This window comes from Petaurus breviceps, unplaced genomic scaffold (genome assembly GCF_028583685.1).
Source record: "Petaurus breviceps papuanus isolate PSGF00001 unplaced genomic scaffold, PetGlider_PUasm1.0 229, whole genome shotgun sequence".
NCBI lineage: Eukaryota > Metazoa > Chordata > Mammalia > Diprotodontia > Petauridae > Petaurus > Petaurus breviceps.
Genome location: NW_027185903.1, coordinates 12,042,978 through 12,057,249, shown reverse-complemented (window position 1 = coordinate 12,057,249; position 14,272 = coordinate 12,042,978). Strand labels below are relative to the sequence as shown.

The 14,272-nt window shown below is 38.1% G+C and overlaps 1 protein-coding gene across 1 annotated transcript in view; it reads left to right on the top strand.

Annotated features, from left to right (window-relative positions):
• Positions 1-14,272, top strand: part of MROH2B (maestro heat like repeat family member 2B) — a 124,278-nt gene that overhangs the window by 76,213 nt on the left and 33,793 nt on the right. The window contains exons 19-22 of the mRNA XM_069096536.1: positions 1,795-1,902; positions 3,539-3,655; positions 5,182-5,289; positions 13,449-13,601. Of these exons, the coding sequence (XP_068952637.1) occupies positions 1,795-1,902; positions 3,539-3,655; positions 5,182-5,289; positions 13,449-13,601 (486 nt within the window). The remainder of the gene's footprint in view (positions 1-1,794; positions 1,903-3,538; positions 3,656-5,181; positions 5,290-13,448; positions 13,602-14,272) is intronic.

Genomic DNA, 14,272 nt, shown 5'->3' with positions numbered 1-14,272 from the left:
TGTGTGTGTGTGTGTGTGTGTGTGTGTGTGTGTGTGTGTGTGTGTGTAAAATAGGGAATGAAAATCAAAGAGAATCACAAATCCAAACTCCTCACATAGAATCTTCCTCTCTCAATCACAATCCTCAAATAGTGTTTTAGAGAAATACAATAAACCAAGAATGACATCCAAATCATGAGGGTATGCTTGATTGCTGACAGCAGGAGGATGTTGTATCTAAAAGAGATCTGATGATTCTATGGCAGGTCAAGAGAGGATTCTTACCTCTAACCTTCTCCTCCTCATCCTGTGGCATCTGAAAATGGCTCTGTAGCCTTCATGACCAAATATATGATCTGTTCAGTTAATGTGTCCTTCATTTCCAATCCATTTCTTCCTTTAAGCAAAATTCCTACCTTGCTTTCTCTAGATATAGATATTCTACCATAAAGGGAGCATCTTTGCCAGACATTTTCTTTTTTAATCTTCATAGTAAATAACTTTCCTTTTTCTTAACTATTACAAATAGCTTCCTCAGCAAGTTATCATCCTAAGCTATTCATGAACAATCTCCATAGACTATCCTTCCATTTCCCTACTTGGAAGATGCATAGAGTGGAGAATTTTAATCTAGAAACAGCCCCACTACCTTTCATTTTATAACAGGTTCCCTTTTTTGAGTTTAGATTGAATTCTTTTAAAAGGGAGAATCATAGATTTTGGAAAATACAAATGAGTTTTTCTTGTCCCTATATGTGACAAGAGGTAAGTTCCTTTGAGGGTAAGGATTGTTTTGTTTTTGCCTTTTTATATCCTAGCACCTAGATGGTTCATGGCAAATGCATGGATCATTGAACTGAAGCATGTATTAATCACTTACTATGTGTCAAGTACTGTGCTCAGTATTGGGAATAAAGATGCAAAGCTAGGACATTAGAAGCAGCACTTTAATGGGGGAGAAGACACACATAGGAGAGTAGTGGCCAAGGGAAGTTGCTATGGTCCAGGAAGTCACAAAGATGGTAAACAGAACAGGACAGTTATTATTAGATGAATAATGAGGACTTTTTTTACTTTATTTTTCTTCAGGTCTTATGTGTGTGTGTGTCCTTTCTTTTGCAACATGGCTAATATGAAAATAGGTTCTACATGACTTCACATGTATAGTCAATAGCATATTCCTTGCCTTTTCGAGGGATGGGGGAGGAGCAGAAGGGGAGAGTATTTGGAACTCAGATTTTAAAAAAATGAATGAAAAAAATTACAAGTAATTGGGAAATATTTAACAAATATGTATAAATGCATGTGTGCATATATTTTTAAAGATATCTAATAAGGACTCTGATTGGTGAATAAAGTTATTTATATAAAGTACTTAGCAAACCCTGGAGCACTATATAAATGTTTGCTAGTACTATTATGATTCAAAACTTTTTCTTCCTTTTATGTTAAAAAAAAACCTAATCTCAAGAAATGCATTTTCCCAAACTTATTTCCAACTTTGAAAAAATTCAACTTGATTTTTAAATTAAGTTAGATATTTTTTCTAATCCATTTGCTGATCTGTCCCAACAGAAGCACACTCAAGATGAGGTCTTCTTTTCATTTTTGTACTCTCTATGTGAAAACAAATTTAGGGAAAAGTCTGGGAAATGAGCAGAAAAGAGTTCCAAAGTGACAGTTTATTTCACTAGGATTATTTATTATCTCTCATTTCTTATATTTGTGATTTTTAAAACCAAAGGTACCAGAGAAATGAAAATAGCCCATGGCAATAAACTTTGCCTCGTTTACAACTTTGGCTTCCTTTAACAGATTCTAAGGGAATCATTATGGAAGATCAATGACAAAAGTTGGAGTATTCAACTGACCCATGAATTCATCCAACAGATGGGGGCCTATTGCAACACCTCACTTGAGAAGGTCAGTTCTCAGCTAAAATTCCCAAATTAGTTCCTGGTGTTAGCAAGCTAGTATTCTAGAAAAGTACTAATCACAATGCGACCCAGCATTTTATTTGCTCTTTTCTTTTTGGAGGGAGGAAGGTAGGGCAATTAGGGTTAAGTGACTTGCCCAAGGTCACACAGCTAGTTTTTTGTGTTACTTATCTGAGGACAGATTTGAACTGAGATACTCCTGACTTCAGTGCCAATTCATTGTACCACCTAGCAACCCCACCAGCATTTTATTTGGAATGTAAAATTATTACTTGTGGTTATCTGCTGTCAAAACAGAAAATAAAACTCTTCTTGATGATAACTTCTGTTCTTTGTCATTCTAGTTTAAGATGCCTCATTCTCAGATTAAATGAGTCAGCTCTTAACAAGGATTATTTTCCAATAGAACTGAAGTAAATCCATACACTCTTGGACCTAGGAAAAAAGCAAGAAGCCAGCAAGTTGAGCTCTGGTTATCTAAAGACACCTGTGCCTGAACTAGCTTAGCTTCTGTATCCATTATATTACTGAAAAATTCAATCAAAGAATATTTCCTAAACTCCATAAGTATTGTTATGATGAACCATCTTCCACTAAGGTATCTGAGAGGCAACATGATGCAATGGATATGGCACTGGACTTAGAGTCAGGGAGAGCTGGGTATCAAGCCTTGCTTTAGACACTTACTAGCTATTTAATGATGAGCAAGTCATTTGCACACTCATTGCCTGTGCCTCAGTTTCCTTACTTGTAAAATAAGGGGATTGATCTCTAGGTCCCCTTTCATTTCTAAATCTATGATCCTATGAAGTTCTTCTGTATCTCTCACCCCATCAGGAAAATAACTTTTTAACCTATGACAAGACCTTGTTAACAAAGGACAAATCTTTCTTTGATTTCTTATGCCTTAACTCTGAATTCTTCATGGCTTCTGGTAGAAGAGAAAAGGAAAACTTGACTTGTCTCCCTCCAGAAACTTGCAGAAACTGCTGGGACAAAGCTAGGAAGGGGGCAAGTGGGGCAGATGGAAACTAACTCCAGACCTGCAGTTGCTACACCCTCAATTGTTCCTTTGCTATGCACTTTTCCCTCACCAATGTCTGTCATTATAAAGAGAGAAATGGTTTGGAAAACAGACAGGTGCTTGCCATGTGGCACTTGCTAGGTACCACCACCTCCTGACATTTCCAGCTGCCTTATTCTACTTCCTGGGGCAGAGATGCATGTGGAGCTGTCTATAGTCAGTTATGATCATCAAGGCTAAAGTAACCAAAATCTCTCCTGTCCCAAATTAGGCTCATATTCCTATTTTTACTTGTCCTCAGTAAAGATGAAGAACAGCTGGTAAAAATTCTGCTTAAAATGATCCTATCGTCAAACATTTAAGTTAAGCCAGTCTTCTCTTCAAACAATAATTCCTGCTCTTCACTTTTCTTCTGACAAACGATTTCATCCTCAAAAATGATTATTATTTCATGTATATCCCCCACCTTTTTCCAAAAATACAATGATGTGGTTTACAGAGCTAAAAACAAAGTAACAGCATAAGGAGAACAGAACAGTTAAAAGGAGCAGAAACATTTATCTTCCTGATGTTTGTCTTTCCTTTCCCTCCCCCCAAGAAATTCCTTTGGAAAGCTCTGGGAACCACTTTATCATGCTGCCAGGATGTGAACTTTGTAACTGCCCAGCTGAAGGACACCTTAGTCAATGCCAGCCAGCTGGGGGACCAGAGAGAGGTAAAGGAACCTTCTGTCTCCTACACACACACACACATACCCCTTATTTTTGTGGGTTTGAGTCATACCCTTCAAACCTCCCACTGAAATGACAATAAAATCTCATGCCTACAGCTATTGTACATTTGGGAATTTTCTAGAAAACTGAAGCATAACCACTTTGTACAACATTTTTCATGGAAAACATTCTAAAAAGATATTGGACATCTTTCTGCCTTCATAGGGTGTTATGATCAGCAGCATATTGATCGATCAATCCTTATGAAAAGAATTATTATCCTTTATTGTAATATACTGATGCCTTCAAGGACTGGCAAAGTTTGGAGAACTCTTTTTCTTCCTCATGAAATGCACCCCACCCCCACCCCCTCAGGTGTTATGCTTTTTGAGTTGTATCTGCTTTGTCATAGATATTTTTTCCTGCTTCCTCTTTTACTAATAGAATGCCAGCTCTTACTATTTACTGTTGTCAAATGCACCTGTCTATAGCAGAACCCCACCTAATTTGCTGCTGCTAATCTGCTTAGATGGGAAGCCAGATCATTAAGCTTGTTAAAATTGTAAAGTAAAATGGTCTCTGCTCTCAAGGAGCTTGCACTCATTTTTATACTAATGACTTTTAATTTCTTTTTTTTTTTACCCTGAACTTAAACATCAAATAAGCATTTCCATAAACATAATAGAATGGTATGAGTTAGTTGTACATGAAAATGCAGATTTCTAGTATGTACAGTTTGCTTTTCTGTTTAAGTATATAAAAGCTTTCAAAGCTGCCCTGCTTGTCTCTGCTTCTTTCTGGCCTTCCTTCTTATCTCTGCTTTAAATATATATATGCCTCAATGATGCTGTTTTCTTTCTTTTTCTTTCCCTTCCTCTTTTTTACAGAACTATTCCTATTCTTCCTTTCCCTTCCACCTACTCCATCTCCCAATAGAAAACAACAAAACACTCAAATCAAACATAGGCAAACAAAGTACATTTTCCTGTCAGCTGTGTCTGAGCATCTCTGTCTTATTCTGCTTCCTGAGTCCATTCCTTCTCTGTAAAGAGCTGGTTGGGATGCTTTATCACCAATCCTCTAGAATCATGGTTGAAAGAATGTGAATTCTCATAGAGAGGACATTGATAGGCAAGTGATGGCCAGGAAAAGGTGAGCAGAATGACAGGGCAGTCCATTAACAGGGCCTCTCCAGAGGCCATGGTAATGTTGACCTGATCGTATTTTTGGAAACAACCAGGAAAGAAAAGGGTCAGAGTAAATACAAGGCTCCAGAGAGAGCCTCAGGGAGTTCAGAGCTGAATATCCTTCTGGCATGGTCTTTAGAATGCCAATTTAGAGAGTGGGATGGCAAGAACAGGGCAGAAAATGGTCAGGATGAAGATGAGTCAGCAGGGTCCAGAGGAATTCAGAGGTGAGTGCAAAACAACTTATCAAGTGTAAGAAGAAAACCAGTAGCCCCCCCCCCAACTATAAAATCTGGTGTCCATTCGGTTAAAATAAATATTCTATGATTCTCATTTCCTAGGGAACTGTTTCTATTCTGGGATATTGTGCCAAGAATCATATGGATATTGTTTTAAAGGTTCTAAAAGAATTCCAAGAGGATCGGAAGTCCTTCTCAAGTCGCTGTAAGGTAAAAGACACAATTTTCCCTTAGACTACTTTGTAATGTCAGGAATAAACCATAACTGCTTCCTTAGGCTAACAACTAAGTCCTTATATCATGTCAGAGACAGACAAAAACAGCTTATTTTGGAAATAAGAATGGAAAATATGAAGCTATGCATTTTTGTTAGCCTCTCATACACTTGTGGTCACTGTCACCTAGAACCTGGGACCTGTGAACTTGTGGCTTTTAATTTTAAAAAATTATTCTGATAATTATATTTCAATAAAATTGGTTTCCTCAGTAATTCTATGTATTTTATTTTTAAGCATTTAAAATTATTCTGAGAATTGGGTCCATAGGCTTCAACTTACTGTCAAAGGTATCCATGATGCAAAAAAAAAAACAGCTAAGAATCTCTGACCTAGACAGAAGCTTTTTGGGGCTTATTATAAGACTTTTGTCCTTTATCCTATGGCATTTAGCTTTTCTTTTTTTGTTTACCTATGCCTTGCAAGAGGGCATAAGTAATATACATTTGGGATTTGTGGATAATGTGAAGCTGGGAAAAGAGACTTAATTCATCGAATGACAGAATAGGTATCCCAAAACACCTCAGGAAGTTGGAAAAATGGGCCAAAGCTGAGGTAGAAATCTTAAGTGCTGCACTTCAAAAATCCAAAGTGTGTGTACAGAACAGCAGAGTTGGCTAGATAAGAGTTTCTGTAAAAAAAGAACTTATGGATTTGAGTTGACTGTGAACTAATGGAAATCAGTGAAATTAATACAATCTTAGGCTATGTAAATATAAGTCTAATGTAAGGAAGGAAATATTCCCCACTGTATTCTACATTGGCCAGTATGCATCTCTTTAGTATCATATTCATTTCTGGCCACCGAATTTCAGTAGGGAAGGAGACAAGGATGAGATTGTATCAGACTTCCTCTTTGTTTTGGCCATGACACCAAAGATCCCTGGACTTCAAATTCCCTCACTTGCAAAAGGAAACAATTAGACTAAATGGCCTCAAATAGTGATTTCCAGATCTATGCATGAAATACTACGATTTTCTAAGAGCTGAAGATGTTTATCCTTTATAAGCGAAGACTAAAATGGGAAACCAGAGCTGTCTTCAAATTCCTAAAGAATGGTTATATGAAAAAGAACCATAAAGCAGAAAAAAATCAGGATGATGTAATAAAAACTCCTATGGCAGCTGAACAGAAGAAGGATTGAAGAGAAGAGAGACTTAAAGTGGGGAGACCAATTAGGAGGCTCGCTCAGCAGTCCAGGGGAGAAGTGATGAGAGCCTGAATGAGGCTTATGACTGTGAGTAGAACAAAGGTGTTGGAGTTCAGGGCATTGGTGGAACTGCAGAAGCTTTGGTTAATCTTCTGTATCACCAATATGGGCTGTTGGGAGCCAAGAAGCTATAGAGTAGACCTGGTATAGTTTGAGCTAACTCTATCTAACAGCTAAATTTAACTAAGGATCAGGAAAAGATCTGAATTTAAATCCCACCTCTAACAACAGTTATCTTAACTTTCTGAACTTCAGCTTCATCATCATTAGTATGAACATAATCCCTGTTACCTCACAGGTTTATTTTGAAGATTCAATTTCACAAGCATTTAATAAGTACTTACTTTGTACAAGGCATCTTATTGGGCACTGGGGAAATGAAACTGTTCCCATTCTCGAGGAACTTGTTAAATTCTGTTTGGTCAGCAGTAGAAGAGAGGGGTACAACAGGTACACAGATAGAAGTGAACTATCTGAAAATTAAATATAAGGTTATGTGGAAGTGGGGAGAACACTAACCAAGAAGGAGGAGGGGAGGATCAGGAAAGCCCTCTTCTAGGCAGAAGCATTTAAGCTGAGTCTGAAAAGGGGCCAAGGATTCCCAGAGTCAGAGGTGAGGAGAGAGGGGGATCCAGATGTGGGAGAAAGTTTGGACAAAGGCATAAAGGAAAGAAGGAAATGAAGCATCAAGTACAGGGACAAGTAATAGTGTAGCTAGGACATAGAGTATATGAGATGTGATGTTAAAGCAATCTAAAAAGACTGTTTGAAATCCAACTATAGAAGTCTTTAAATGCCCTACATATTAGATGCTATTTTTTTCCCATAGACATTAGAGGAAGCCCTGAAGTTTCTCTATCAGGAGAATAATATAATACCATCTAATTTTCAGGAATATCATTGTAGCAACTGTATGATTGATTGTAGAGAGGGAAACCTTGATGTAATGACTCTATTTAGGAGGTTACTAAATATAAGTGATTAGAGCCTGGACTAAGAAGTAGATATGTGAGCAGAGAGAAGAGGGTATGTGAGAAAGATGTTGTCAACAAAGCTTGGCACCTGCTTATATTTGAGTAGATTCACAGTAAGAGAAAATGAAAAGAAGAAACTATCTCCAAGACTGCAAACCTGGGTGACTGGAAAGATGATAGTACTCTGACAGAAAAAAAGGAAGTAGAAATGTAAGTGTGCTTATGTGGAATTGGAAGAAAAATGAGTTTTGTTTTGGCTTTGTTGAGTTTAAGATGCCTACAAAATATCCATGTGGAAACAACTAGCAAATAATTAGTCAAAAACAGAACCCATTGTCTGCACTCGCGCGCGCACACATACACCCCTTTTCTGAATGTCCCTATTATGTCAAGGTCTCCACCATCTTCCCAGTCACCCAGATTTCTTCCACCAAAGACCTAAAAACTACTTTTATATTCTTGTCCAAAAGATTGACAGCTTGGTCGAAATCAATCCAACTAGGGACAAACTTAACTCAAACTATACCAAGTCAGCTCTATAGTTTCTTGGCGCACAACAGTCCCTGTTGGGGTATAGAAGATTAAGCAGTCACCACAATTTCACCAGTGCCCTGGCCTACAATGCCTTTTCTCTGCTCCACAAACTCTATAATCCAGTTACACTGGAGCTATTACTTGCATGTGACACTCCACACTCCATGTCAAGAATGCTCTCCCTCCTCAATTCCACCTCCTAGCAGCCCTGACTTTCTTCAAGGCACCACTCAGATGCTACCTTCTATAGGAGGATTATCCCAGACTCCTCAGCTGCAAGAGCCTCCCCTCATAAAATAATCCTCTATCTACTCTGACATATCTTGATGTAACTACTTAAACATTTTATATAATCACATTTTTATAAAGAAAATTTTTAAAGGTTTAAAAACTTTGATCAATGCAAAAACCAACACAATTCCAGAGGACCAATGAGGGAGCATGCCACCTAACTCCTGAGAGAGAGGGGACACACTCAATTAACAGAACGAGACATACATTTTCGGACATTGCCAACTCTATGTTTTCCTTAACTGTGCATATTTGCTACAAGGGTTCAGTTTTTCTTTGTCTTTTTTTTTTCCAGTTGGAGTATACGGAATAGGGAGGAGAGAAATAATGTTTTTTGCTTGAAAGAAAATAAAACTAAAACCCTTCCCAACAAAATCAGGGCTAAAACAGCAATGTCCATTTTCATCACTCCCATCTGACATAGTACTAGAAGTGCCTGCATTAGCAATAAGGCAAGAAATGAAAGTGAAGGAATAAGCATAGATAAGGATGAAGGAAAATTATGCTTTTTTTAAGATGACATGATAGCACACTTAAAAAGCCCTAAAGGTTCAACTAAAAAGTAACAAGCAATAACTTTTTTATTTATTTTTTTACTCTTTGGAGGGCAATTGGGGTTAAGTGACTTGCCCAAAGTCACATGGCTAGTTTTTGTGTTAAGTGTCTGAGGCCGGATTTGAACTCAGGTCCTCCTGATTCCAGTGCTGGTGCTCTATTCACTGCACCACCTAGCCGCCACAACAAGCAATAACTTTAGCAAACTTACTGAATATAAAATGTGATGAATGGTCTGTGTATATGTTGCCCACATAGCTTACTTGGGTCAGTCTTTCTGAATGTGGATTATAGGGAGACATTGAAGAGATACCTTTATCATCCATTTCCTGCAAGAAGGAGAAGAAGGAGGATGGTACCAAAGGCTGGTTATTCTGATCTCCTTAGAGAGAGGAAGTACTGAGCTACAATTATGTCTGTCTCCCCTCCAAGTATTGTTAGTGTAGGGAAGGTAAATTTTAAGTTCAAACTGAGCTCTTGATCACCATCAATTAAAGAGGGAGTGCCCCAAGCTATATACTCAGAGCTTGACTCACTTGATACCAAATGCCAGTTCCACAAAGAAAACACAGGGAATTAGCAAATAAATGCATTTATCCAAACCAATCAACAACCAGAAATCATAGATAATATGCAAATGATAATATACCCAACAATACACTGAGTGAATAAGCTCTCCCACTGGGAGTGTAATATCTGAGCTCAACCAAGAAAGAGTCCCAGATCTTATCCACAAGGAAATGCCCCAAAGTCTCTGCTGTAGTAGACTGGGGCTGAAGACGTGATCAAGGTACAGGCTCCTCTATGTGTCAGCTTATTCCTACATTCCCAGAGTCTGTCTGTCTGTCTGTCTGTCTCTGTCTCTGTCTCTCTGTCTCCCTCTCTCTGTCTCTCTCTCTGTCTCTGTCTCTCTCTCTGTCTCTGTCTGTCTGTCTGTCTGTCTGTCTCTCTCTCTCTCTCTCTCTCTCTCTCTGTCTCTCTCTCTCTCTCTTCAGGGAAATAAATCTCCCTGGAGAGAATTTGTCTGGAATTATGTCATCTCTTTAGATGCCAGAAACCAGCTGGAAGATCAAGATCTCTCCTCTCCCAGCTTCACCCTTAAAGCAATAAGGTGCAGAGTGACATGGTCAGACGTGCTTCAGGAAGATCATTCTGGCAGCTGAATAGAGGATGAACTAGAGTAGAGAGAGACTTGTGGCATGGGGGAAATAAATCAGTAAGCTGTGATAATAGTCTAGGCTTGAAGTGATGAGGGCCTACCCCAGAATGGCCGGCAGGATCAGAGGAGAGAAGCAGGTGTAGATGAGAGCTCTTATGAAGAGAAAATTACCAGGCCTAACAGGCCTTGGCAACAGATTAGAAAAGAGAGGAAAGAAGGAGTGAGGAGTTGAGGATGAAAAATGCTTGGTTGGGAGCCTAGGTGACTGGGAGGATGGGGTTAACCTCAACAGTAATAGGGAGATTAGGAAGAAAAGAAGGTGTGGAGGGAAAGATAACATACAGAAGTAAATGTATCTAGTATTCTAATATTTAAAAATTTAAAAAATGGTAACTGGGATAAGAACTTACTATTTGGCAAAGACTGCTGGGAAAATTAGATAGCAGCATTAAAGAAATTGGAATTACAGTAACACCTCAGACCACATATAAAGACAAACTCCATTCAGATACATGATCTAAATATAAAAGGTCACACATCGAACAAATTAGAGAGATGTGGCAGAAAATTACCTATCGTATCAATGGATAGGGAAAAGTTCATGACCAAACAAGAGACAGAAAAGGTCACAAAAGAGAAAATAGATACTTTTTAACAAATTTCTCACAAATAAATTCAATAATAAAATTATAGAAAATTAAATTAAAATTAAGATTAAAGAGGAAACAACTGGGAGAATATTTATAGAAAGTCTGATACAAATTTTTATTTCTAAGGTAAATGGAGGACTGAGACAAATTTATAGGAATAAAGGCCATTACCAATTAATAAACAGACCAAGGTTAAAAGCAGGTCCCTCTGGAGGAAACAAACCCAGGTTATGTATATCTATATTTTTAAAAAATGTTCCAAATCATTACTAGTTAGAAAAATGAAAATTAAAGCAATTTTGAAATCCCACTTCACACCCATCTGACCAGCAAAGATGATAGTAAAGGAAAATAATAAATGCTTGAGGGTCTGCTGAGAAATGGGCACATTGATGCGCTGTTGGTGAGCCTGTGAATGGTTGTAATTGTTCTGAAGGCACAAATTGTCACTAAGCAGTGCATGACCTTTGACCCCACCATACCACTATTCTATATTCCAAAGGGATCAAAGAAATAGGAAAAGATCTTATACATGCAAGAACATATGTCTCATGTTTGTAATGTAAAAACAAAACATAATAATTTTTAAAAGTTTTTTTTTAATCTAACTGTTTACATGCCTCGCCGATTAAAATATAGTTTTTTCAAGGTAGGGACATTTTTTTTTAGCTCTTCTTTGTAAAAACACTTAACATGGTATCAGGCACATAGTTAAGTGTTTAATAAATGCTTGTTGACTAACTTGAGTGGCCGACTGATGAAGAACAGAGCTTTGAGGTATCCCAATGCATGTGATATAGATGATGATCAAGCAAAACAGAAACAATACAACAAAACCCAATAACAATTTTAAAAATTTTAAACCACCACCAACCTGCCCCCCCAAGCAAAAACCCTGAGAAGTAATAGATAAGAGGAATACCAGGAGAAAGCAATGTCCCAAAAATCCTGAGAAAAGTGAGAATGCAGTAGGAAAGGATGGTAATTGTCAGAACCTGCACAGATCAATAATCCATCTGAGAAAAGTCTATTGGATTTAGAAAGAAAAAAAAATATTGTTATTAACTTTAAAGAAAGCGATTTAAGTGGAGTGGCGGGATCTGAAGCCAATCTTCAAAGGGTTGAGAATAGAGTGAGATGTAAAATAGCATCTAAATGTCAGCTATTATTAACACGGATCAATGGTCTCGGAGAGGCAGCTCTGGTTTTACTACAAGGAAGAACTTCCTAACGCAAGTGCTCCCAATATGAAATGGAGGGCCTCAGGGAGAGGTACTGTATTCTCCACCACCGAAGGTATTCAGATAGGGGAGCAGATGCCTACCTACTGGTGAATGTAAGAGAGGAAGTCTGAATTGGGTAATAGGAAACTTCTAACATTCCTTCTAACTTTTAGATTATGGCACGTTAGTGTTTTGGCATAGCCATGATCTCACCAGGGTGGAAGCTCCCTCTGCCAGGGCAGATGAAAGACCTCCATACCTTCTCATCCTATGCTATACTTGTCTGTGCCTTTCCATACAGACTGCACAGAGGGTCCACTTAATCTAGCGGAGGCCTTTCTGTGAACTCTACACTTGAGTGAAACTGTCCTACTCTCCACATTCTATTCTCATGGCTTATACCACCTTCCTTTTGTGATATTTATATGTCCTCTCTCCTTTTCCTAAATTCGTCTTTATCCTTTAAAATACAACTCAAGGGGCGGCCAGGTAGTACAGTGAGTAAGAGCACCAGCCCCAGAGTCGGGATGACCTGGGATCAAATCCAGGCTCAGACACTTAGCACCCACCCAGAAACACCTGGCCGTATAACCTTGAGCAAGTTACTTAACCCCAATTACTTAAAAAAAAAAGAAAAGAAAAGAAAATACAACTCAAATCCATCATATTTTGTGCCATCTCTCCTGATATCCTTGTTGGGTGATGAATATCTCACTTAGGCCTCAATGCAGCATTTTGGCTTGCAGGTGATTAATGCACTAAGGTACTTTCTTTAAAGGTATATTAGTTATGTCTCTGTGCTTCTTATTTTCCTGCCAGTCTATAAGACCCTTGAGGGTAGGGATTGCTTTTTATCTAAATGTGGCTTCCCATCCACTGCCTAGCTCACTGTAGGCACTTACATAAATATCTGTTGGATTGAATTCTCTCATTTGCACTAGGAGAAGTACTCCTCTCTTTTCCAATCACATGTATCATAAAACATATTATTAAGAATTTCCCCTCATAAAGATGCTTGGTAACATGTTGTAACCTGCTCATGCCCACCATTTATCGGTGTATTGTCCAGAGGACTACCTTTTTTCCTGCTAGCATTTCAAATACCAGTATTCTCCCAGTGATGTTGCATGGAATTATATGACAAATAACAAATTTTTTCCTTCACCTCTATTACTTATACTAAATGGGATTGGTATGTGTGTGTGTTTTTCTAAGTTTCTCAGGAACCATGAAGCCCACTTTCAGGGCTTCTCTGGTGAAAAGGGTTTCAAGTATCCCAATTAGTATAATTTTCATTATCACCAGGTATTGAGTGTATACAAACTACCTAATCCTAAATAGGTACTATAAATAGGAGAATAATGTTTTTATCACCTCAATTCTTTTGGGGGGAATTATAGTTAGTAGGAAATGGGGGTTTCTAATATATAAAAGGGACTGAGAAAAAAAGAAATTGACTCAGTAATCTTTTTCATATTTCCCTTTCCTAATGTTTAGTCTATCTTGTACGGAAAGAAGGTGTTGACCAAGACTGACCTCATGGTAATTTATGGATCTGTGGCTCTCCAATCTCCTAAAAGACAACTTCTCCCTATTGTGGAAAAAGATATTGTGACCCCAGTCCTGGATCTCTATATTTCCAGCTGTCAGGTATCAATCAGCAACATCAGTATACTTGTGAGGTCTAATTTGGGGTTTTCCCAAGGGTGATTCAAGGAACCCCATAGGTCTTTAGTTCACAGACATTCCCAGAGTCAAAGGAGGATTGCTAGGTCTGTGAGCCCTGATGGCCCAGCCTCAAGAAAATTGGGATAAAGAACCTAAGGGAATGGGGAAAAAATAATAAAATGCTCTGTAAGAAAGGCTGGAGGTTTACTCAAGTCCTTCAAAACCCAGGTGTCTCTATGATACTGTACCAGAGGAATTTGGCTCACATGGCTCTAACCTTAACACTTAATGTGTATATGTAATTCCTTCAGCAATGAGTCTTTTACTGATATGTCTTTTATCAGGGTGGGGGGGGTTACTTAATATTATAACCATCTATGTCTTGTCTACCCAACTCCATTGTAAGATTCTTGAGAACAAAAACCATATCTTTATTTCTCACAGCATAAGCATAGTGCACTAATTACTATTTGTGTACTGATTTTTTTTTGGTGTATAATGAAAAAGTGAAAATATAGAAAGAATAAATATTACTTCCAAAGCATTAAAGAAAAAAGTTGATGTGTTGCACGAAATTTAGCCCTGAAAAAATCATGGCCCACAACACATACACACACACACACACACACACACACACACACACACACACACAC